Below are 25,738 nucleotides of genomic sequence, written 5' to 3' on the forward strand. Positions count from 1 at the left end.
ACGGAAAGATAAAACGTTCATATTTTAAAAAATAAAATAAAACCTTTTTAGGAAAAAGAAATGTAGCGAGAGTGGACGAGTAGGGAGCTTTCTAACCCAGAATTTATAAAGTATTCCTCTTTCGTAGATATATATCTTACTTCGCTTGGAACCTTAACCCGGCCATGTGCATAAAAATATAGCTTGAAATACACATGCACGCTACCATGTGCACATACACGGAGCATTTTGTGTCACTGTTCAGAAATAGAACATGTTGCACATTTTGTCACTAACATGTGCCAGGATGCTGCCTACTGAAATCCATTTTCTGTCTGTCAGGTGTCCATGGTCTCCTCATATACATTGGAATTTCATCCACGGCCATTTCTCTCCCCCACAGTTCCATTTGTGCATCTTCCGGCACAACTACAGTATTCCTATATATGCATACTTAAAAATAGGGAATTGAATTCTTTATTGTATGGACAGAACTCTGGATTCAATTGCGGTTATAAATTGAGGATCGCTTGATCTTAAAAATATGCCTTAAAATATCCTGGGACAGATCGAAGCTTGATATACGCAGGGTTCATTTTGTGAGTGGTGCGGTGGCCGAGAGGCGGAGCTCTCGCCTCGCAATCAGGAGGCCGTGAGTTCAATCCTAGGTAGAGGCAGATATTTCTCTCTCTCTGGGCACACTGAGAATGTATCTCTGCTGAACAGAACTCCGCACCGGCGACAGGGCAGGGCATCCGGCCAGTAAAAAACTCGCTAGCTCCATTCAGTTGGCCAGGGTTTATGGGGTCGTTAAATGATGATGATGATGATACGCAGGATTCCTTTTAAGACGGTTTTGTGTGTTTCAGCCGATCGCAACGACGCCACTGCACCCCAGATTGAAAGAGGAGCTCCTGAGCCAAAGTAGCAGCGGGACCCAAATCTCAAACGCCAGCGTTGTGTCCTTGGGAGAAGCAATCAGGCAGAGGTCTCTCATGACTCAGGTAGGTGTGAGACGCTCAACGCCTTCATTCCCTTGCATACGGTTGGAATGCGGGGAGCCTTCGACTTACATACATACACCAATACATAGCAATAGCAGTTAGACTTATATACCGCTTCATAGGGCTTTCAGCCCTCTCTAAGCAGTTTACAGAGTCAGCACATCCGCCCCCACAGTCTGGGTCCTCATTTCACCCACCTCGGAAGGATGGAAGGCTGAGTCAACCTTTGAGCCGGTGAGATTAGAACCGCTGAACTGCAGATAACAGTCAGCTGAAGTGGCTGCAGTACTGCACTCTAACCACTGCGCCACCTCGGCTCAATACATCCATCCATCCATCATCTATACATATGCATGTATGTACGTACGTACGTACATACATACATACATACATACACGCATACATGCATACATACCTATCAATCTATCCATCCAATCTATCATTGTTTTCTCCTCTTCCTTCAGAACCCAGAAGCCTGGTATCGTCCTTGTGCCGAAACCGATGTCAGCAATCTCGTGGGTTGGAGGCTGGGCCAAACCCCGGGGGGCTGCAACACAACAGAATTCCCGACTATGGAGGAAGGCCTGCTCACTCCCACCATCAATTTTGGAAGGCCTCAAGCGTCTGGAATGACCCACTCCCCCATCTTGGGTGAGTTTTGCCCTCCTGTTTTTTTGTTTTTTTAAAAAAATGGCATTAACAGAAGTTGGTTTGGAAAGTTTGGAAAGAAACCATTAGAGCAGGGTTTCTCAATCTTGACAACTTTAAGACTTCTGGACTTCAACCCCCAGAATTCTTCAGCCAGACATGTTGGCTGTGGAATTCTGGGAGTTGAAGTCCACCTGTCTTAAAGCATGCCGGCTGGGGGATTCTGGGAGTTGGAGTCCATGCATATTAATGCATGTCGGCTGTGGAATTCTGGGAGTTGAAATCCAAAAGTCTTAACGCATGTCAGCTATGGAATTCTGGGAGTTGAAATCCACCTGTCTTAAAGCATGCTGGCTGGGGGATTCTGGGAGTTGGAGTCCATGCATCTTAATGCATGTCAGCTGTGGAATTCTGGGAGTTGAAATCCAAAAGTCTTAATGCATGTCAGCTGTGGAATTCTGGGAATTGAAGTCCACCTGTCTTAAAGCATGCTGGCTGGGGGATTCTGGGAGTTGAAATCCAAAAGTCTTAATACATGTCGGCTGTGGAATTCTGGGAGTTGAAGTCCAAAAGTCTTAACGCATGTCGGCTGTGGAATTCTGGGAGTTGAAGTCCACCTGTCTTAAAGCATGCTGCCTGGGGGATTCTGGGAGTTGGAGTCCATGCATCTTAATGCATGTCGGCTGTGGAATTCTGGGAGTTGAAGTCCAGAAGTCTTAATGCATGTCGGCTGTGGAATTCTGGGAGTTGAAATCCAAAAGTCTTAATGCATGTCAGCTGTGGAATTCTGGGAGTTGGAGTCCATGCATCTCAATGCATGTCAGCTGTGGAATTCTGGGAGTTGAAATCCAAAAGTCTTAATGCATGTCAGCTGTGGAATTCTGGGAGTTGAAATCCACCTGTCTTAAAGCATGCTGGCTGGGGGATTCTGGGAGTCGGTCAATGCACCTTAAAGCATGCTGAATGTGGAATTCTGGGAGTTGAAGTCCATCTATCTTAAAACATGCTGAATGGGGAATTCTGGGAGTTGGAGTCCATCCATCCATCTTCAAGGAGCAACTTCAGGTTGGAGGCTATTCCGTGTCCGTGGTATTTCTCCTTCAGGAACAATCTTCTGCCGGGCAATTGGGAAGCCCCTGTGATAGCTTTCATGCCTGCCTCCTCTGAAATGCAGGGAAGCCAATCTGCGTTTCCTTCCTTGCCCTCCAGTTGACTTCAGCCTTCAGTCAAAAGGCTTCATTCTTCCAAGCCAAAAAAAAAAAAAAAAAAATTTGCTGGCACCCCTTCCGCCATCCGTTTCTTTCGCCACTCTCTTTGTGCGCCGGTGAGATGTGCCAGCAAATTAGAGATGGGGTTGTCATGGGAAACTGAGCAAGGGGAGATCGGCTGTCAAAGAAATATAAATATAAGCACTGAAATCTTCCAGAAGCGCCTCCTCAGCTGGAAAGGTGAAATGATGTCATGTTGACAAGGTGCCAGCGGGCATTTTCCCAGCAGCTGTGACTCCGGTGGCATGCTGCCATAGCAGCAAGATAGAGGGGCACTTAGAGGAATATATATATATATCAGTGTTTCTCAACCTTGGTGACTTGAAGTCCTGTGGACTTCAGCTCCCAGAATCCCCCAGCCAGGAGGGAGGAGAGAGAGAAGAGAGAGGGAGGGAGGGAGGGGAAAGGAGAGAGAGAGAGGAGAGAGAGGGAGAAGAGAGGAGAGAGGGAGGAAGGGAGGAGAGAGAGAGAGGAGAGAGAGTGGGGAGGGAGCAGAGAGGAGGGAGAGAAAAGAGAGAGGGGGAGAGGGAGGGAGAAGAGAGGAGAGAGAGAGAGAGAAGGAGGGAGGGAAGGAAGAGAGAGATGGGCTAAGTAGTCGGTGTCGCCTACACCGGCAGTTCTGCCTAGTAACCAAAGGATTAGCGTTTCCCCAGGAAAGGAAGGCAGGCAGACATAAGCCACCTACATGCTCTCCCCGCATATATGACGGGCAGCTTTTCCCAGCGGAGGAAGTTGGATATATATGAAGCCCCCGCCTTTGGCTTGTCTTCAAATACAGAGCCTCCCCACCCCCCCAGCTAATGATGCTTCATTGGCCGCTAAAACGAGACGGGACATTTCCAGATTCCTCTGGGAATTGGCCAAGAGGAAATTGACCGATGCCTGCAATCTGTTTTTTTTATTTCTCCCTCTATCAGTCAGCAAACCAAAATGATTATTTCCAGATTGCGGAGTCCATCTACAAAAGGCTCTCAACTTATAACGGTTCGTTTAGTGCAGTGTTTCTCAACCTTGGCCACTTGAAGATGTCCGGATTTCAACTCCCAGAATTCCCCAGCCAGCGAATGCTGGCTGGGGAATTCTGGGAGTTGAAGTCCGGACATCTTCAAGTGGCCAAGGTTGAGAAACACTGGTTTAGTGACTGTTTGGAGCAACGACATCACCGAAAAAAGCAGCATGACCGTCCCCCCCCCCCCCCAATGATCATTGCAGCATCCCCTGGAGTCATGTGGCGAAAATTCAGACCCTTGGCCACTGGCTCCTCTTTATGACGGTTGCAGTGTCCCCTTTTTGCGACCTTCTGACAAGCAAAGTCACCCGGGAAGACGGGATCCCCTTAACAACTGTGTTACCAACTTAATCACCACCACAGGGATTCATTGACCACTTGTGTGGCGAGAAAGGACGTCAAATGGGGCAAGATTCCCTTGACGGTCTCATTTAACGTAATGCGTCAGGAAGTTATTCAGTTGTCACTTCCAACGGCCACTAAATCGACGGTTGTTAGCCGTGTAAGTTGTGTTGATTGGCAAACTGGCCCCTTTCCTTTTGTCATCATGGTCATTGTGGGGTCATTGTTTTTTTTACAGAGATGGCGGATAGCCAGCTGTCCCCCAACCTCCCGCTGCTGACGACGAATGCAACCCAGGGCCAGACTTTCTTCAACGAGACTGTCGGTCAGCAAACAGGCCTGGATTTTGCTCCCTTGAGGTAAGGCTAAACTCCGCATCTTTTTTCCCCGTAAGGCACCGGTTGTCTGGTTCGGTTTAATCGTGGCGACGTTTAAATCCTTTCCAGATCATGTACAACACAAACACACACACACACACTGTAACATTTGACTTGCTGGCAGAAGAGAAGATTTATAGCTCGGGGTTGAACTGTGGGGTCCTTGGTGCTCTCTGAGCTGGGTGGCTTTCTTGAAGACGTTTCGTGACCCAACTTGGTAACATCATCAGTGTTAGAAGGGAGTGGGGTTTGCTCTCTGTTTCTATGCAGGGGTCACCCGTCAGTGTTGGCAGAACCATCAAGGAACTATTCAGAATACTCTCAAGTATATTGACAGGGCAATATATAAATAGAGAGGAAAGCCCCTCTTCCTTTTAGCACTGATGAGGTTACCTGCTTTGGTAATGAAATATCTGCAAGGAAACCACCAAGCTCAGATACCACCAAGAACAACAACAACCACCACCACCACCTCCTCCTCCTCCTCCTCCTCCTCCTCCTCCTCCTCTTCCTCCTCCTCAAGCCCACTCCCTCCTACCACTGATGATGTTACCTAGTGGGTTCATAAAACGTCTGCAAGAAAACCACCAAGCTCAGAGACCACCAAAAACCTCACACTCCTCCTCCTCCTCCTCCTCCACCACCATCACCACCACCACCACTACCACCTCCTCCTCAACCCCACTCCCTCCTTCCACTGATGATGTTATCCAGTGGGTTCATAAAATGTCTGCAAGAAAACCACCAAGCTCAGAGACCACCAAGAACCTCACACTCCTCCTCCTCCTCCTCCTCCACTACCACCTCCTCCTCAACCCCACTCCCTCCTACCACTGATGATGTTACCTAGTGGGTTCATAAAATGTCTGCAAGAAAACCACCAAGCTCAGAGAGCCCTGAGGACCCCTAAGTCTTCCTCCTCTCCCCCCCTCCATTTCTAGCACTGATGTTGTTACCTAGTTGGGTCACAAAACGCCTGCAAGAAAGCCACCAAGCTCAGGGACCACCAAGGACCCCACAGTTGTCCTCCTCCCTCTTTCTCCTTCTCTTCCTTCTCCTGTTTCCGTCCTCCTCCTCCTTTCTCTCTTTCCCCTCTAATCCCACAAGCCCCACTCCCTTATGGCACTGACGATGTTATCTAGTTGGGTCACGAAACGCCTGCAAGAAAACCCCCAAGCTGGGACCACCAAGGACCCCTCCACCTAAACCTTATAGTCTGTGTGTGTGCGCGTGTGTGTCCAGAAACGATTTCCATTGACGTGTTGGATTGTTAATACAAGATCTTTCTCCTCCATCTATTCCAGAGCAACTCCAGATGTTTCAGCCGCCGTCGCCGAGAGACCCACGGCACGTTTGCACATCAGCGAAGCTGTGCAACTGGCAGCCCGGGAGGTTGACCCAGAGGCCTCCCGGGAGGCCTCTCTCTCCCAGCATCCCCTGCCTTTCAACCTCACGGCTCCAAACAACGCCAGCCTGGGCAGCTACTTATCGCAGCACCCACTGAATTCCCCCGAACACAACCCTGCGGAGCAGAAGCATTGGCCTGCTTACCTCAGTGCCAAACCCCCAGACCCCAAGGGGGAGAATTCACAGGTGCCATGTTCACCGATGTGGCCCAACCAACCCCTGGCCACACAGCGCCTTCCGAACGAAAATTGGAGAGCTGCACCCAGCCAAGAGGTGTTCCGTTTGGACCACAGCCTGCCGGCTCCTCTCCTCCTCGACTTGCGGGAGGATGAGATGGGCTTTCCCAAGCACGATGGCTTCCTGACTTCCGGAGACTCGCCGTGTAAAAGTGGCTTGGGAAAGGATCCGGGAGAAAACGTAATTAACCAGCTAATGGTGAACGTGGACCTGTCGGAAAGAGCCCCCAAACTGATGCTGGAACTGCGCCAGTCGAAAGGCCAAACCACCCCTCCACCGGAGTCACCCCGGCCACTTTCGGATACGGCAGGAAAGACCTGGAGACGGGCTAGCGATCCGGAAACGTTCGCGGCAAACCTTTCTCCAACCTTGATGTCCCCCAGGGCTCCTAGGCTTGGTTCAATGGATTCTTGCGTGATCCCCGAGAGATCTCTGACCACGAATCGTCCGCACGCGGGCGAGAAATTTCAAAGCAGGGCCGAAGAAGACCAACGAAAATTGACACAAGCTCCGGTTGATAGTAAACCTCGTGCTTCGCCGGCGTTCCAGCCGATCCCGGTGGCCGCAGACATCAGCGATTGGACGGACGCCTCAAAATCCAACCTGATCAGCGTGAGAAAAAATGAACTAACGCTCTCCGGGAGAGTAGAGAGAGAGCCCAGAAATAATGAAATCTCCCCTTTCGACGAGGCCTCCTTCTTTGTACACCTGGCTCACCCGATTCATCATTCCACGCCCGGTTTTTGCACAACCAGAGCCTTGAACCGCGAAGGGCCCGGTGCGGCGTTGCCATCCCGATCAGGATTTCAACATCCTCTTTCTTGCTTGCACGAAGAAATGTCAAAGACCCTGCACACCAATGCGCGCGATTCTTCAGCGACGGAGCCTCTTCAAAACCCCTGCCCCTTTCCCACGAAAGAGAGTTTTGTGTCGCAAGGCCCCCCGGCTGTGCCAAACGACAAGGGTGACGGTTTTTCCGCTCTTCAACCTCTGAATGGCCGGTTTCAGTCCATGCCTTCTCTGAATTTCGAGGAAAAGGTCAGAGCGTGGCACCTGAGCTATTCGGTTGAGAAGCTGCCTGAAGTGTCCGGTTTGGGGACCCCCGTGCCTGGTCCAGGTGGCGTATCCCCCAGGCGGAAGGACTACGATGCGATCGCCGATTCCTTGACCCGCATCCTGCTCAAGCAGCAGAGTCTAGCTGACCCTAAGGCTGCCCCTTTTTATGGGCCGAGCTCCATGACCGATCTTCACAGCTCCCAGAAGGAGCCTCCTCCGCGGGCATTGCCCTTTACCCGCTCGCAGTCGGAAACCTCGGTGAGCGCCCTCAGCCGAGAGATTTCGAGGACAGACGTAGGGAACGAAAACAGAGCTGACGACGCTCTTCGGCAAGCCGAGGTCCACACGGACGCTTCCACGGCCTCTCGGATCCAACCAACCATGCCGGCTGAGGAAGACACGCTTTGCCGTAGTTACAGAGCCGTTCCCGTCTTCGTTACGGCCTCCAACGACGAGGAAAGTGTTAGTACGGGGAGACCTTCGGAGACTTTCATCGAGGTCAGGAGGATGGCCGAGCTCCTACGAGGGGAAACCAGCTCATGTGATGGGAGAAAAGAGGACTTGCGGGGGCCCGAAGAGAAGGCGAGGGAACCGTCGGGCTGTGGGTTTCAGGCCGGTGAAATGAGGATGGATTACTTGAGAGATCTTTCCCCGGATGATTTAAACCAAGAGACCGATTCCGGAACAGACAGCTGTACGGATTTCAGGCTGTGTTCCAGAGTGTTGTCCGGGTCTCCTCCGGCTTTGAACAAGCTGCAGAGCAGTTTGGAAGACGAACTGCAAACTTCCCATCACAGCGAGCTCAATATTGACGAGAGAATACCGGTAAGGACCATCATGGCCTTCCTTTTATTCTTCTTCTGTTCTTTAAGGGCTAAGGCGGGACTAGAACTCACCGTCTGCTAGTGATTGGCCCAAAGTCACCGAGCCGGCTTTTATGTGTCAGGCAGGACTAGAACTCCCCGTCTCCTAGTGATTGGCCCAAAGTCACTCAGCTCGTTTTCATGGCTAAGGTGGGACTAGAACTCCCCGTCTCCTGGTGATTGGCCCAAAGTCATCCAGATGACTTTTATGTTTCAGGCAGCACTAGAACTCACCGTCTCCTAGTGACTGGCCCAAAGTCATCCAGATGGCTTTTATGTTTCAGGCAGGACTAGAACTCACCGTCTCCTAGTGATTGGCCCAAAGTCACTCAGCTCGTTTTCATGGCTAAGGTGGGACTAGAACTCCCCATCTCCTGGTGATTGGCCCAAAGTCATCCAGATGGCTTTTATGTTTCAGGCAGGACTAGAACTCACCGTCTCCTAGTGATTGGCCCAAAGTCACTCAGCTCGTTTTCATGGCTAAGGTGGGACTAGAACTCCCCATCTCCTGGTGATTGGCCCAAAGTCATCCAGATGGCTTTTATGTGTCAGGCAGGACTAGAACTCCCCGTCTCCTAGTGATTGGCCCAAAGTCACTCAGCTCGTTTTCATGACTAAGGTGGGACTAGAACTCCCCATCTCCTAGTGATTGGCCCAAAGTCATCCAGATGGCTTTTATGCGTCAGGCAGGACTAGAACTCCCCATTTCCTAGTGATTGGCCCAAAGTCACTCAGCTCGTTTTCATGACTAAGGTGGGACTAGAACTCCCCATCTCCTAGTGATTGGCCCAAAGTCATCCAGATGGCTTTTATGTGTCAGGCAGGACTAGAACTCCCCGTCTCCTAGTGATTGGCCCAAAGTCCTCTTGAAACGTCACCTGTGGGTTCCTGCAGGGATTTAGCAATGGAATTATTTTTCCATGTGCATCTTTGGGGCCTCCTTGTGAAATGATGGGGTTTTGGGGTGAAACGTTGAACCGAGGTTTGTGCGAGGCCAAACCTTGTTGCCTTCCTTCTTCCCGCCCTCCCTGTCTCCTGCCAGGTGTACCTCCACAACCTGGGCATCGATCAGTCACCTTCTTCTATTCTGACGCCGTTTTTGCCTCGGGGACCCATTCGCGAGATCGAATTCTCTCCCACGGAGCTCCGGACGCTGAAAGCCTCGTCTGATGTCTTCCGCCTGCACCTCTCGGAAGGTAGAGTGGGGAAGCTGTCTTGGGTCTCACCCGAGGGGGGATTAGGCCTGTCTGGGAGTCATTAGGGGGGTGGGCTGAGTTGGGCAGCCATAAAATAGAACAAAATATGACAGGCTGAATGAATGAATGAATGAATGAATGAATGAATGAATGAATGAAAGAAAGAAAGAAAGAATGAAAGAAAGACGAATGAATGAATGAATGAATGAATGAATGAATGAATGAATATTTTTCCATCTTTGGGCATATAAGATAGGATAACCTTTTTAGTCACTTTTTCTATGTACACACTCGCACACATTAAAAATGAAATTCTGATGCCTGCTCTCAAGAGCGTGTGTGTGTGTGTGTGTGTAATATATGTGTATATAATGTGTGCCCTCTCACGCAAAAAGAACACCTCCCACTGGGCCCCAATGATAATGGCTGTCTGGCTGCTGCTCTTCCCCGACGTCCCTTTAGTGAGGGGTAGCAGTGGGGGGAGAAGCGAGACGTGCGTCCTAGTGCTACCAGAGACTGACAGCTCCGCTGCGTTCCTCCCCGGCCAATGCCGACTGGCGACTACCCGGAGGAGGGCCTTCTCTGCGGCCGCTCCGACCCTCTGGAACGAGCTCCCCGTGGAGATTCGAACCCTCACCACCCTCCAGGCCTTCCGCAAAGCCCTTAAAACCTGGCTGTTCAGACAGGCCTGGGGCTAAAGAGTTTTTGCCCCCCTTCTCGAATGGTATGGTTGTTGTGTGTTTTTAAATTTTGTATTGTTATGTCTCGTCTTTTTATCCCCCTGTCTGTACCCCCTTCCCTGATTGAATTGTGAGTCGCCCTGAGTCCCCTTTGGGGAAAAGGGCGGCATATAAATGTAATAAATCCAATCCAATCCAATTCCCCTTTCGTCCAGGGAAGCCCCTTGTAAAAAAAAAAAAAAAAACCCTCATGCTCAACTTGCGAGTTTTTTTTTTTACAAGGGGCTTCACTGGACGAAAGGACGAGGAACGCGACAGATCTGGAAAGGGAAGAGGCGCGCCTCGCTTCTCCCCCCACCCCTGCAATTCCTCGCTAAAGGGACGGCGGGGAAGGGAACCAGGTAGGCGGCCTTTACCATTGGGGCGAGGTTTGGAGGTGTTGGGCTGCAAGTCCCCCGCGTTCCTCGCCATTGTGTCCAGGGAAGCCCCCGGCAAAAGAGAAAAAAGAAACCCTTCTCGCGACTTCAAGAAGTTTGATAGAACTCGCGAGAAGGGTTGGGTTTTTTTTAACAGCGGCTTCCCTGGACACAGTGGCGAGGAACGCGACGGAGATGCAAAGGTTAAAAGGCACGCCTCGCTTCTCGCCTGCCCCAGAAAATAATAAGCTCTCCCCCTATAATAAGCCCAAGGCCGTATTTCGTGGGATCTTATTTTTGGGGAAATACGGTATTAATCACAGTCCATTTCGAATAGATAGCAGAAAAAAAAGTCTTGAAAGTGAATAAGATTGATACTATATGCTGTTTACTATATACTGTATTCTATGTGCTATATAGCAATAGCAATAGCAGTTAGACTTATATACCGCTTCATGGGGCTTTCAGCCCTCTCTAAGCGGTTTACAGAGTCAGCATATCGCCCCCAACAACAATCCGGGTCCTCATTTTACCCACCTCGGAAGGATGGAAGGCTGAGTCAACCTTGAGCCGGTGAGATTTGAACAGCCGAACTGCAGAACTGCAGTCAGCTGAAGTAGCCTGCAGAGCTGCATTTAACCACTGCGCCACCTCGGCTCTTATATATCGTATACTATATATACTGTGTTACTATACTATCAATGGTGGGTTGCAGGCGGTATGCCCCGGTACGGGTACCGTTCTGGTACGGTGCTCCGGAGGGCCCACCCACCCGCCATCCTTACCTGTATTTGAACTCTTCCGCGCACAAAGCGTACGGCGCCTGCGCAACACTTCGCTAACAACCGGAGCGTTGCAGAGGCGTCGCGGAGCATCTGAGGAGGTAAGGGCGCGTGCGCGTGCTGTGCATGTTCATGTGGTGGACGCCGGGCCCCATTGCACCGTACCGGTTGCCCCGGGATCCGGAACCCACCGCTGTCACCACCGTTAACATATAACAGGTAGTTCTCAACTTACAACCGCAGTTGAGCCCAAAATTTCTGTCACTAACCGAGACAGTGATGAAGTGAGTTTTACCCCACTGTACGACCTTTCCTCCCCCAGTTGTTAAGCGAATCCCTGTGGTTGTCAAATTAGTAACCCGGTGGTTAAGCGAATCTGGCTTCCCCATGGAGTTTGCTTGCCCGAAGGTCGCAAAAGGGGATCGCGTGACCCATTGCGACTGTCATAAATAGGAGTCGGTTATGCAACCGTCTGAAATTTGATCTCATCCTGACCACAAGGATGCTGCGATGTAAAAATGGTCCCAAATCATTTTTTTCCGGCGCCATTGTAACTTCGGACAGCCATAAAGTGAATGGTTGTAAGTCAAGGACTCCCTTTGATAACAGTTGATCTTCATGTGTTGATGTTTATCTGACATGCTTGAAGCGATTTCTTCTCCTGGAATCCCTACCGGCAACGTACTGTGTTTGTTTTGTTATCTGACAACAAGATTTTACAGGAATCGACCTTAACAGGCAATCTGACATCCTTTCCTTTCCTTCCCAAAGACTCGCAGTCGGTGAAAGACGCCACGCAGACAACCTTCAACTCTTCGCTGCTCAGTGGCTCCGCTCTGGCAGGTTCGGCCGTTGACTCTGACACATGGCAGCCCGCCAAGCCTTCTCCGCAACACACCAGAGATCTCCTCCAGCCGAGCAGCTCTCCTTGGAAACCTCATGCTATCGCGCCGCCTCTCAACGTGTCCGTTCCCGAGTCCCCACCCGCTCCTGTTTCAACTGAAGGGACTCACGTCATCCCAGGATCTCCCTCCAACTCGGCCGGGCAAAGATCCACAAGACGCGTGGCGTCGCCAGAGGACAATTTGGGCCCGAACCAACTTGGCGCGAGTCGAGTAAAACCCGGCGCTTCGTCTCAGGACAACGATGAGAAACCTACAAGCGAAGAAATTGCGCGATCTTTCAGCTCAATTCCAGGGGGAGGGAGAAAGGATTCCTTCATAGGGTCAGACGCCCCAGAAGAGAGCCAGAAGCTCCCATCCGAGGTAGACTCCAGACCTTCAAGCGGAAAATTCAGATATCGTTTATCCAGCTCTTCTTCTGGCTCGTTAAAACAGATCGATCGAGGCGATTTATACGGAGGTCCCGGATCCAGCGAGATCCAAAGAGGTTGGTCATGGGACGGGAGCATGGCCAAGCAGGAGATCACCGGTAGTTTAAATTGGGAAGATCTGCAGCTGGTGGACGTATTCAACAAGGAGCCAATGGTATCTCAAGAGCTCAGGTCGGGATCCCAGAAAGCCAACGAAGACCGTGGGATGACAAAACCCATCACGCGGTCAGATCCCGAAGGTTGCACCAGGGCGTCTGTGAACCAGAGTCTTCCGCTTCCAACAGACAGATGTCCAGACATCCAAGCAAGCCCTTCTCCCAACCTCCAAGAGATCCAATCTGTGTCCAATATGGACGACGTGGCTAAACTCTTGAGAGGTTTCCCGTGCGTCGAGGAAAGTCGTCCGAAAGAGATTGGCGGCTCTCAGGAAAGCACCAACAGCAGCAGCGTGGACTCTCTGGGCATCCGAATGAAGAAACTTCTCCAGTACGGACGTCCTGCGATCGACCGAGCGCCCTGGATGGAGACGGCGGAGGAACGCGATGGGTCAGCTCCGAAAGAGTCCTCCGTGTCATCTGCTGGTTCAGCGTTCCTCAGAGGGGAAGGCGGGGCCCAAAGAAGCGATACCGGCAGCAGTATGGACTCGTTGATGGTAAGGGTTAAAACCCTCCTGGAAGAGGAACAGCCTGTGCTGCATGCAACCCAGATACTCCGGAGCGTAGAGGAAGAAGAAGAAAAAGCCCGTGGTAAGGAGCTGCCATGTTGTGTGGCTTATTAATTGGTTACGTTTATTTGTCGCATTTTATTTATTTTACTAGCTGTTAACCCGGCATTGCCCGAATATTTGTTTATCCCAATCCCGTACTAGACATTTACAAGCGTCCGGACCAAACGTAATTTCTAAGGTTGAATTTCCCCCCTTACCAGAGGGAGCCCCCTTGTGGACTACTGTGAAGCTGTTACCATGGCAACTCCACTGCGCTGTACAGTGGAAGCCATTTTACGGCACAACAGGCTGTATCTTAACAGAAGACACACCCCGTGGGGTGTTAGGGATGTCTTACCCCCACAGTATTTGTTTCCAGAGAGTAAATAATCTGTGTACCAAGTTTGGTTGAAATTGCTCGAGGTGTTCCAGAGTTATCTGGAACATACACACAGAAAGCCATTGATGATAGATGATAGATAGATAGATAGATAGATAGATAGATAGATAGATAGATAGATAGATAGATAGATAGATAGATGATAGATAGATAGATAGATAGATAGATAGATAGATAGATAGATGATAGATAGATAGATAGATGATAGATAGATGATATATAATAGATAGATAGATGATAGAGATGGATAATAGATAGATAGATAGATAGATAGATAGATAGATAGATAGATAGATAGATAGATAGATAGATGATAGAGATAGATAGATAGATAGATAGATAGATAGATAGATAGATGATAGTTAGATGATAGATAATAGATAGGTAATAGATAATAGATACATAGATAGATAATAGATAGATGATAGATAGATAGATAGATGATAGTTAGATGATAGTTAGATAATAGATAGGTAATAGATAATAGATACATAGATAGATAATAGATAGATAGATAATAGATAGATAGATGATAGATAGATAGATAGATAGATAGATATGTTGCTGATAAATAAATGAAGGGAGACTAGTATAAATCTATTTCAAGCTATTTAGCTCTCATCAGCTAGCCATACCCTCGCTGGGATTCGAACCTGGGCTGTTTTTACATATTAAGCAGTTATATTAACCTCTAAGCCACAAGTTCTCCTCCCTTATCAGCTGAGCCAGGGCAATGATTAAGTATTTTTTCTTTTGTCAAAGCACCTGGTATGCCCAAATAATGGGGGGAAAGGGAAGCCGACTAGAACTCACAATCTCCTAGCAATTGGCTGAAAGTCACCCAGCCGGCTTTCAGGGCTAAGGCGGGCCTAGAACTCACAATCTCCTAGCGACTGTCCCAAGTCACCCGACTGTTTTTGATGGCTAAAGCACAACTAGAACTCCCCGTCTCCTGACAATCGGCCCAAAGCCACCCAGCCGGCTTTTGTTGCCTGGACTGGAACTCAGAGCCTTAATATTCCTTGGTTAATTGGGTCCAACCTGGCCGTGCCAGATTGTTCTTTTTTTTTTCTTCCTTCCTTCCTTTTTTCTTTTCAACTGATTTTGGAAAGAAAGGAGGATTTTCCAAGACTTGCTTGGCTGCCAAAGACAATTATGTCCCCTGGGAGTTTGCCCCTTCGGAGGTTTCTATAATTGATCTTTTCCGTAATTAGGAATCAGTTTGCAAAACAACTGAGGAGAAACCAGCTGCGGCCACAGGGAGTCCTCGACTTACGTCCACAGTGGTGGCCAAACGTTTCTTGTTGCCAGGCGAGACAGACGGGAGCGGAGTTTGGCCCCATTTTGCGACCTTGCTTGCCGCCGTCGTTAAGTGAACCTCTGTCCTTTGTAAAGGGAGTAACGGGGCTGTTAAGTGAATGTAACTCTTTCCCTTCCTCCCTCTTTTTCTCTCCTCCCTCTGTCCCTCTGTCTCTCCAACTCTATCTCTTCCTTTCCCTTCCTCCCTCTCCTTTTCTCCCTTTCCTTCCCTCCTTCTCTCTCCCTCTCCCTGTGCCTCTCCATCTCTTCCTCTCTCTCCCTATCTTTTCCTCTGCCTCCATCCCTCCTTCTCCCTCCCCGCTCTCTCTATGTCTCTTCCTTTCCCTTCCTCCCTCTCCCTCTTTCCCTCTGCCTCTCTCTCAATCCCTCTCTCCCTCTCCTTTTCTCTCCTCTCCCTTTCTTTCCCATTCTCTTTTCCTCTGCCCCTCTTGTCTCTCTATCTCTTTTTTCCTTTCCTCCCTTTCCCCCCCTCCCCCTTCCTCCTCTCTCTGCCTCTCCATCTCTTCCTTTCCCTTCCTCTATCTCCCTCTGCCTCCCTCCCTACTTCTCCCTCCCTTCTTCCTCTCTCTCTCTCCATCTCTTCCTTTCCCTCCCCCCTCTCTTTCCCTCTCCCTCTCTCTCAATCTCTCCTCTCCCTCCCTCTCCTTTTCTCTCTCTCCTCTCTCTTTCCCTCTCTTCCCCCCTTTCTCTTTCCCTTTCTCTCTCTCCCTCCTTTCTCCCTCCTTCCCTTCTTCCTCTCTCTCCATCTCTTCCTTTCCCTCCCCCCCCTCTCTCTCAATCTCTCCTCTCCCTCCCTCTCCTTTTCTCTCCCTCCTCTCTCTTGCCCTCTCTTCCCCCCTTTCTCTTTCCCTTTCTCTCTCTCCCTCCGCCTTTCTCCCTCCTTCCCTTCTCCCTCTCTCTCCATCTCTTCCTTTCCCTCCCCCCTCTCTTTCCCTCTCCCTCTCTCTCAATCTCTCCTCTCCCTCCCTCTCCTTTTCTCTCTCTCCTCTCTCTTTCCCTCTCTCTTCCCCCCCTTTCTCTTTCCCTTTCTCTCTCTCCCTCCGCCTTTCTCCCTCTCACAGCCTGGGTGAGACTGAAACTGGCTACGGAGCCTCACTTCTTCATTCCTGAACTGACCAAGGAAGACAGGCAGTTGATACAACAGATGAGGGAGCAGCTGTCGTCTTCTGGAGAAACGGGACATCTGGAGGTAAATCCCCAAACTGGCTGGGAGGGAGACGGGACAACGGCAATTAAAGAAGCATTGAGAACTAGACTAATAGGACATTTTTTTGCTTGCAGGAAACTTTTCTCATCAGCAATTTTCTAAGTAATAAAAGAAGGGGGGGGGCAGGAAAAGTTTACTCAGGATACAGTCTTTCCAATAATGCGACCCTGGTTGAGATGAAACGTCCATCTAAATCAGTGTTTCTCAACCTTGGCAACTTGAAGATGTCTGGACTTCAACTCCCAGAATTCCCCAGCCAGCATTCGCTGGCTGGGGAATTCTGGGAGTTGAAGTCCGGACATCTTCAAGTTGCCAAGGTTGAGAAACACTGATCTAAATAACCCTTGTAAAGTTCTTCTTAAAATCATTGTATAACTCATAGCATCCCCATCTGATAATGGTCTTGTCTGTTTCCAGCCTGAGCTGAGGACGGCTATGGGGCTTGGGCTGGCCCTGGGGTGAGCTTCCTGGTGTGGCTTTCCGGTGTGTTTTGAAGCAGGCACACGAATGCTCCCTGCTTCCTTCCTTCCTTCCTTCCTTCCTTCCTTCCTTCCTTTTCTTAATTGCTAGCAAAACTGTCCCGTCACAGGAGGTGGATGAACCCAGATGGGGGCTTCTGCATGCTTCTTTCTGAAGGAGGGCTCTTGGGCTCTTGGACTGACAGCTGTCCAGGCTCTGTTTGATTGATGTGGTCCTGGCTTTTCTTTGTGAAAGGGGCCTGAGGTTGTCTACATCTGATCAGCTCCCCAAAAAGCAAGTGGAGGCAATATTAATTACATTCGTTTTCCTTCCTTCCTTCCTTCCTTCCTTCCTTCCTTCCTTCCTTCCTTCTTTCCTTCCTTCTTTACATACATACATACATACATCTCCTTCCTTCCTCTCCTTCCTGTCTTCCATCTCCTTCCTTCCTCTTTCTCTCCTTCCTTCCATCTCCTTCCTTCCATCTCCTTCCTTCTGCCCTTCCTTACATACATATATACATACATCTCCTTCCTTTCTTCCTCTCCTTCCTTCCATCTCCTTACTTCCCTCCTCTTCTTCCTTCTATCTCCTTCCTTTCTTCCTTCCATACATACATCTTCCTTCCTCTCCTTCCTGTCTTCCATCTCCTTCCTTCCTGTCCTTCTCTCCTTCCATCTCCTTCCTTCCTTACATATATACATACATATATCTCCTTCCTTCCTTCCTTCCTTCCTTCCTTCCCTTGCAAGCATACAGTAAAAGAGTATTTGGTAACAGCCAGTCCTGATACCGTCTTGAATGTGTCCCGTTCATGGGAAGAAAAAGCTTTCAAAAGAAACGTCACCGTTCTCCCTGCAAAGTACATTCGAAGGTCCTTTTTCATAAGACAAAATGCATCTTTTCCATTAATATTAATGGAAATGTTAATATATTAGATAGGGAGGTAGGTGGATGGATGGACCGACAGACAGATAGATAGGAAAGAATGATACATTGAGAGAGAGAGTAGGTAGATGGATGACTGGACGGACAGACAGATAAATGGATGGATAGATAGAGAGAGAGAGAGATACATAGATAGATAGATGACAGATAGATAGAAAGATAGATAGATAGATAGATAGATAGATAGATAGATAGATAGATAGATAGATAGATAGATGTATTGGTATAGATATGGATGTAGATAGATAGATAGATAGATAGATAGATAGATAGATAGATAGATGATAGATAGATAGATAGATAGATAGATAGATAGATAGATAGATAGATAGATAGATTGATAGATGTATTGGTATAGATATGGATGTAGATAGATAGATGATAGATAGATAGATAGATAGATAGATAGATAGATAGATAGATAGATAGCAGACAGACAGATAGATAGATAGATGTACTGGTATTGGTATAGATATGGATGTAGATAGATAGATAGATAGATAGATAGATAGATAGATAGATAGATAGATAGATAGATAGGAATAGATGGATAGAGAGGAGGGGGGGAGATAGGAGGGAGATGAATCGTGAATAGAATATTATAGAATCAGATAGATAAAACAGAATAGTATATAGAAGAGAAGAGAACGATTAGTTAGATGATTGATAGACCGATAGAAGGAATCTCTCCGAAGGGTTGCAGAGAGAAATTGGGTGCTTTGGCTCCCGAGCTCACTTCCTGCTAAGAGAAATGTCGCACCCAATCGAAAGATTTAAAAGCAACACCTCAACATCTTTATGCGTTATCCGCTTTGGCAGGTGAATTAAATCAGCTTTCTGGGCATGACTCACACCGGGGCCACTCTCCTGGCATGCAAGGCACAATAGAAATGGTTTCTATTGTGCCGCCCTCGCTGTGTGTGTTTTCCTCCTGGGAAACCTGCCCAGCCTCGTTGCCTTCCAGTCTTCGGTTCACATAATTGTCCTATTTTGTAGCATCCTTTGTGATTCCTTCGTTTCTCCTTCGCTTCTCGTGGATTTATTTTTTTTTAATTTGGAGCTTTACGCATCTGATGTGTGCTAATCGCTGAGCGGTTATACTATTCTTTATGGAAAGCAAGCAACGATGGCTGTATTTTTATTTTCTATTAAAGATGGCACGTAACGGGTGAGAATGGAAGCAAACGCTTAGCCCACCCCTGTTTTATGCGGCTCTTCGCAGTCTTTACGGTTTATTTCTTGCTTCTTCCGTGTTGGTTTTGCGGCCTGATGGCATCTTTTCACGTTTCTGTCTCCAGAAAGGTAGCTGAAGCCGGCACCGATTCCTAGAAAATAAATATCAGAATTTCTGGAGAGGATTTAAATTGGGATACTTTATATATTATCATTAATATTCATTTAATTTGTATCTCACCTTTATTATTTTTGCAACTAAGTCGAGGCGGCAAATATCCAACACACCTTCATCTTCCTCCTCCTCCTCTTTTGCCCCACCACAACAATCCTGTGAGGTGGGTTAGGCGGAGAGAGAGAGAGAATGATTGGTCCAAAGTTATGCAGCTAGCTTTCATGCCTAAGGTGGGACTAGAACTCTCTGTCTCCTGGTGATTGGCCCAAATTCACCCATCCAGCTGACATGTCTATGACCGGGCTAGAACTCTCTGTCTCTTGGTGATTGGCCCAAAGTCACCCAGTTGGCTTTCATGTCTAAGGCGGGACTAGAATTCACCGTCTCCTGGTGATTGGATTTCATGCCTAAGGCGGGACTAGAACTCTCTGTCTCCTGGTGTTTGGCCCAAAGTCACCCAGTTGGCTTTCATGCCTTAGGCGGGACTAGAATTCACTGTCTCCTGGTGATTGGATTTTATGCCTAAGGCAAGACTAGAACTCACCGTCTCCTGGTGATTGGCCCAAAGTCACTCAGTTGGCTTTCATGTCTAAGGCGGGACTAGAATTCACCGTCTCCTAGTGATTGGATTTCATGCCTAAGGCGGGACTAGAACTCTCTGTCTCCTGGTGTTTGGCCCAAAGTCACCCAGTTGGCTTTCATGCCTAAGGCAGGACTAGAACTCTCTGTCTCCTGGTGTTTGGCCCAAAGTCACCCAGTTGGCTTTCATGACTAAGGCAGGACTAGAACTCACTGTCTCCTGGTGATTGGCCCAAAGTCTCCTGCTTTCTAGCCTAGTGCCTTTACCCCTGGACCAAAGTCACTCACAAGGTCCCCAAACTCTGTACTTCTCCTCGGAGAATTTGGGGGTAAATGAAAAATTCAACTCACACCGCCCCCCGCCCCCCATTTTGCCAGATAGGCCTTAGAAACTCCTATTTAAACTCCCCGTATGCTAGTGTTCTTATCTGCCTGTTGTGAATCTCTTCCTTTTTGAATTCTGAATAGAACCAGCAATGGAGAAGCAGCACCTTCCAGAAGCTTCCAAACTTCAGCCCGGCTGCATCGGTAGAGTTGGGCTCCTTGCAGAACCTAGGAGGCCCCGACTTGCAAAAGGCCCTTCAGAAATATGGTTTGGAACTAGATGAGTTCTCCGGGCAAAACGCGGCCCCTGCGACGGAGAGCTCCTTAACACCCGAGCCAGAGGTTAAACTCTCTCGCAGTGCCCTCATTCCTATCTCCAGCCAACTACAGCCACCTCCCGATAATGCCTTGGACTCCAAAGCCAATTCTCACCTTCCCTTGGACACTAATCTCCTGGGGGCCTCAAAGCCCCCCACGCAAGAGGAAGGGAGCGTAGCCGCCCCATTGCATCTCTCCGAGAGCTCCACGTCCGTTGAAGCTGCCATTCAAATCACCTCGATCACTTTTGCCTCGCGGAGGAGGTCGCCTTCTCCTTCCCGCGTCCTCCGGAGTGTCCTCACCGACGTTTCCCCCGCTCACGATCTCGTATCTCCGGAAACCCGGCCCGCGAACCCCCAGGAACGGCAGAAGGTGGACAGCTCGCCGCTGCAAAGTTACAAAGCTTGCCCTCCCGCCGGCTTCACGTCAGAGAAGAACGTGGCATCTCCTTCCGCCAAAGTCTGTCCTCCTCCCCTTGGGTCTCTCAAGGCGGCCAGAGACGACCCTCGCCGAGAAGATTGGGGCCCCTCTCCGAAGGAATCCCCAAGAAGAAGCCTTGAACCAAAGGGCCTCGTTCAACAGACTGACGAGGACGAGCACCCTTCTGATCCAAGTCGGGCCGAGCAGAGGCGCTACGCGAAAACGCTGGACGATACTTACGCTAACAGATCGAACCTGGAAAGGCCATTGCCTCCGCCAAAGACGGGCGATGTGCGTCCCCAGAATTTCTCGGCCGGTGATGCAAGATGTGCTGCTCCGAAGCTCCCTTTTCCCGCACGCAAAGAAAAGACGCCGATACGAGAAGATTTGTCCACGTCTGATTCGTATTTACACAAGCCCAGGCGTAGAGGCGATGGCAGTACTCCTCTGTTACACTTCGCTTCCCTCGATTGTATTTCCACAGCTGTGCCGGTGTCGCCTCTATCGCCCACAAGGAAAGCCTTGTCTGGTGTCCACCTTACTCTCTCCCCCAAGCGTGTGGAATTGGACCTTTTGGGACCCGCGGAAGCTGGTCCAGAAGGGAGGCAGGTGGAGGTTCTTAAGCCAAACGCTTCAGATGTCCCCGGTCCGTCCTCCAAGCCCACAGTATCGAAGCGAAAGGCTCAAGGATCCTCCTACTTCTCCCGAGAGGCATCATCTCAAGAGGTTCCAGAGGGGGGTGAACCAGCCCTACACCAGCACGTTCAAGAGTCCCGGGCAATCCGTGGTGGTGTAGCAGACGCCGGGACACGGAGCTCAAGGGCAAGTGACAGCCTGAAGGCGACGGCTTCTTCCCAAACCGAGTGGATGTCTTCGGATGCCATCACTCAAATCACCACGGAAAGCCCGCAGAAGACCACCTATTCTGCCGAAATCTTTGTCTCTGCTGAGAACGGGGAAGCTCCCGATCGTCCCAAGAGTCCCCCAAACCCCGACGACACGATGCTTGGTCTCCCCAAGATCTCTGCTTTGGATGGACAAGCTGGAGGTGAGAAATGTCTGTCTGTCTGTCTCTTCAATCTATCAATCATCTACTTACCTACCTATCTACATATCATCTATCCAATCTACCATCTATCTACCATCTCTCTCTCACTCTCTTTGTCTATCATCTGTCTGTCCATCCATCCATCCATCCATCTAACATCTATATCTATCATCTATATCTATCTATGTATCTCTCTCTCTCTCTCTCCTATAGATAGATAGATAGATAGATACATACATACATACATACATACATATCATTATCTACCTACCTACCTACGTATCATCTATCCAATCTACCATCTATCTACCATCTCTCTCTCACTCTCTTTGTCTATCGTCTGTCCGTCCGTCCATCCATCCATCCATCCATCCATCCATCCATCCATCTAACATCTATATCTATCATCTATCTCTATCTCTGGATCTCTCTCTCTCTCCGATAGATAGATAGATAGATAGATAGATAGATAGATAGATAGATAGATAGATAGATAGATACATACGTACATACGTACATACGTACATATCATTATCTACCTACCTACGTATCATCTATCCAATCTACTATCTGTCTGTCATCTGTCTGTCAGTCCCTCCCTCCCTCCCTCCCTCCCTTTCTCTCTCTTCTATACATACATACATGGATATATATCATTATCTATCTATTTTCTCTCTCTCTCTCTCCCTATCCCTCTCCCTCTCTCTCTCCTATTCATTCATACATACATACATACATACATACATACATACATACATACATACATATTATTATCTACCTACCTACCTACCTAAGTATCATCTATCCAATCTATCTACCATCTCTGTCTGTCATCTGTCTGTCAGTCCGTCCCTCCCTTATCTCTCTCTCTCTCTCTCTCTCTCTCTCTCTCTCTCTCTCTCTCCCCCCCCCCCCTCTCTTTCCCGACAAGCCAAGTTGCCGGGGAAGCCAGGTTCATTTAACAACCATGTTACTAACATAACAACTGCAGTGATTCACTTAACAACTGTGGCAAGAAAGGTACGGTGGGTCAAAATCCCCTTAACCGATACCCCTTCCTGGGGGTTGCAGCCCCCAGCCCCCTGATCTGTGTCAGCTTCTGTCTTTGGAGTCATTAGGCCTCTGCCTGCCTAGGAAAGCTCATTCCTGCTTCCTTGCTTAAGCATCAACGTACAACGTCCGAAAGTCCCGCGGGGGGTCTGGCTTTGGCTTATAGGTGGTTGATTGCTGGTGAGGAGCCGTTTTGTGTTTTTTTTTTTTTCCTTTCCTTTTTTGGCCGTTGCCTTCTCCCTCTTTTTCTAGCGAGGTACGCCAATGTTGTTGATCTCTCTGTGCCTGTCGATGGCCGCTTGCCAGGCCTCCGAGAAACATTCCCCTGACAGTAACCGGACTCCGGGTTTTGTTCCTTCAGACCGGCCATTGGTGCTGCCTTACAAACCTCCCGGCTGCTCGGAGGTGTATTACGTTCCCTGCGGGAAAGAAACCTTGAGGATCTCGAGGGTCCGGTCCGAGACCACCGTGGAGAGCTCCCATTCAGGTAGGCCGCCTTCCGCTGACCTCCGAGCCCCCAACTGAGGGCACAGAGAAACCTCCAAGGGGCCTCAAGGAGTGTCTAAACGTAGGAACTTTAAGACTTGTGGACTTCAATTCCCAGAATTCCCCAGCCAGCCGTGCTTAAAGTTCCCAAGTTTGGACACCCCTGCTCTAAACGGATGCAAATGACCCTCTGTCTGCAAGGAATATCAGTCCTTCATTCCCCACCGTCCAGTCAGAGCTGAAGAAGCTTCTTGGATGAGAAGGGAAATGTCTTCAAAGGAAAAACAAGAAAGTATAGTTGCTTTCCTTCCTTCCTTCTTTCCTTCCTTTCTTCCCTTCCTTCCTCCTCCATTCCTCCCTCTCCTTCCTTCCTTCCTCCCTCCTTCCTTCTTTCCTTATTTTCTTCCTTCCTTCCTTCCTCCTCCATTCCTCCCTCTCCTTCCTTCCTTCCTCCCTCCCTCTTTCCTTCCCTTCCTCCTCCATTCCTCCCTCTCCTTCGTTCCTCCCTCCCTCCTTCCCTTCCTCCTCCATTCCTCCCTCTCCTTCCTTCCTTCCTCCCTCCCTCCTTCCTTCCCTTCTCCTCCATTCCTCCCTCTCCTTCCTTCCTCCCTCCCTCCCTCCTTCTTTTCTTCTTTCCTTCCTTCCTTTCTTCCCTTCCTTCCTCCTCCATTCCTCCCTCTCCTTCCTCCCTCCCTTCCTCCCTTCTTTCCTTCCTTCCTTTCCTTCCCTTCCTTCCTCCTCCATTCCTCCCTCTCCTTCCTCCCTCCCTCCTCCCTTCTTTCCTTCCTTCCTTCCTTCCTTCCTTCCTTCCTTCCTTCCCTTCCTTCCTCCTCCATTCCTCCCTCTCCTTCCTCCCTGCCTCCCTCCCTCCTCCCTTCTTTCCTTCCTTCCTTCCTTCCTTCCCTTCCTTCCTCCTCCATTCCTCCCTCTCCTTCCTCCCTCCCTCCCTCCTCCCTTCTTTCCTTTCTTCCCTTCCTTCCCTTCCTTCCTCCTCCATTCCTCCCTCTCCTTCCTCCCTCCCTCCCTCCTCCCTTCTTTCCTTCCTTCCCTTCCTTCCTCCTCCATTCCTCCCTCTCCTTCCTCCCTCCCTCCCTCCTCCCTTCTTTCCTTTCTTCCCTTCCTTCCTTCCCTTCCTCCTCCATTCCTCCCTCTCCTTCCTTCCTCCCTTCTTCCTTCCTTCCTTCCTTCCTTCCTTCCTTCCTTCCTTCCTTCCTTCCTTCCTTCCTTCTTTCCTTATTTTCTTCCTTCCCTTCCTTCATCTTCCATTCCTCCCTCTCCTTGCTTTCTCCCTCTCCTTCCTCCCTCCCTCCCTCCTTCCTTCCCTTCCTCCTCCATTCCTCCCTCTCCTTCCTTCCTCCCTCCCTCCTCCCTTCTTTCCTTTCTTCCTTCCTTTCCTTCCTCCTCCATTCCTCCCTCTCCTTGCTTTCTTCCAAAGGCACCGTTGGGACAGCCGTGACCCGGATGAGGGAGAATCTCCACAGACTGGAAACGTCTTGGGATACGAGCGGGACCTACAGCCCTCCCAGCCCTCCACCCGTCTCTCTTAAAAATCATCCCGTATTCTGGCAGTTCTGCAGCCCCTTTTGGCCGCCTGGTGTGATTATAGGCTTTGTCGCTCTGTGTCTAATCCGATTTGCTGCCTTTTCCGGCCCGGCTTCTCTCTCTTTCTGAACGTTCTCCCTACGGCTTTCTTCCCAAATAGGCTCCAACGATGCCGTCCCTCCAGACTTCCCCCCGCAGGTGCTGGGTTCGAGGAAGGATCATCCGTCGGACACGGCAATCGTCAAACACAAAGAGGGCATTTATAGTAAGAAGGCGGCTCCCAGGGTGGGCTGGATGGAGGAGAAAACAGCAACGGCAACGACAACCCCAGGCGGGCCCAGAGGTGAGACCTTCCTGGTGCTTTAGAGCAGGGGGTCAAACTTGATTTCATTGAGGGTCGCATCAGGGTTGAGTTTGACCTCTGGGGGGGGGGGGGAGGAACCAGGGTGGGTGTGGCCAACGTGACATCACTTGTGTCGGGGGCAGCCCTCCCAGGCTCCAGCGAAAATGGAGCTCAGGAGGGCCATGTGTGTGTTTTAACCCACTAGCAGACCTGGCAGCAGATTCGGACAGTGAGGAGGTTGGGGAGGAAGATGGGCCAGTCCTGGAGTCTGGGGAAGGCTCTGAGGAGGGCTCTGTGTCGGAGGCAGAGAAGGGGCCAGGGCCGTCTGACAGTTATCAGCTGCCTTCGGAGTCAGACATCAGTGAGGCAGAAGAACAGCTGGAGCCTGTTCCCAGTGTGCGCATGCACAGAGCTGCCAGACGAAGGGAACAGCTAAAGAACAAGGGTCGACTTGGGAGTAAGGCCACAGGTGGACGATGAATGGCCCCTCCCAGAGGAAATAAAAGAGGAGCAAAAGAGGAGTGGAGTTTGCAGGAGACAATCAGTTCGCTTCATTGGTTCTTGACTCTCCGAGACTCCTTGCCAAGTTCTGCAGAGATCGGCCTGGCAGCTCTCCAAGCCAGATGAGGTCTGTGACCATAAA

At 49.7% G+C, this 25,738-nt stretch overlaps 1 protein-coding gene across 1 annotated transcript in view; it reads left to right on the top strand.

Annotated features, from left to right (window-relative positions):
* Positions 1-854: 854 nt before the first annotated feature.
* Positions 855-25,738, top strand: part of ALMS1 (ALMS1 centrosome and basal body associated protein) — a gene marked incomplete at its 3' end in the record, with an annotated part of 29,069 nt that continues 4,185 nt past the window's right edge. The window contains exons 1-10 of the mRNA XM_032238555.1: positions 855-983; positions 1,448-1,634; positions 4,489-4,609; positions 5,932-8,152; positions 9,233-9,386; positions 12,036-13,343; positions 16,085-16,212; positions 20,033-21,674; positions 23,086-23,211; positions 24,913-25,095. Coding sequence (XP_032094446.1) covers positions 975-983; positions 1,448-1,634; positions 4,489-4,609; positions 5,932-8,152; positions 9,233-9,386; positions 12,036-13,343; positions 16,085-16,212; positions 20,033-21,674; positions 23,086-23,211; positions 24,913-25,095 — 6,079 coding nt within the window. The remainder of the gene's footprint in view (positions 984-1,447; positions 1,635-4,488; positions 4,610-5,931; positions 8,153-9,232; positions 9,387-12,035; positions 13,344-16,084; positions 16,213-20,032; positions 21,675-23,085; positions 23,212-24,912; positions 25,096-25,738) is intronic.

Source organism: Thamnophis elegans, unplaced genomic scaffold (assembly GCF_009769535.1).
Source record: "Thamnophis elegans isolate rThaEle1 unplaced genomic scaffold, rThaEle1.pri scaffold_293_arrow_ctg1, whole genome shotgun sequence".
Taxonomy (NCBI): domain Eukaryota; kingdom Metazoa; phylum Chordata; class Lepidosauria; order Squamata; family Colubridae; genus Thamnophis; species Thamnophis elegans.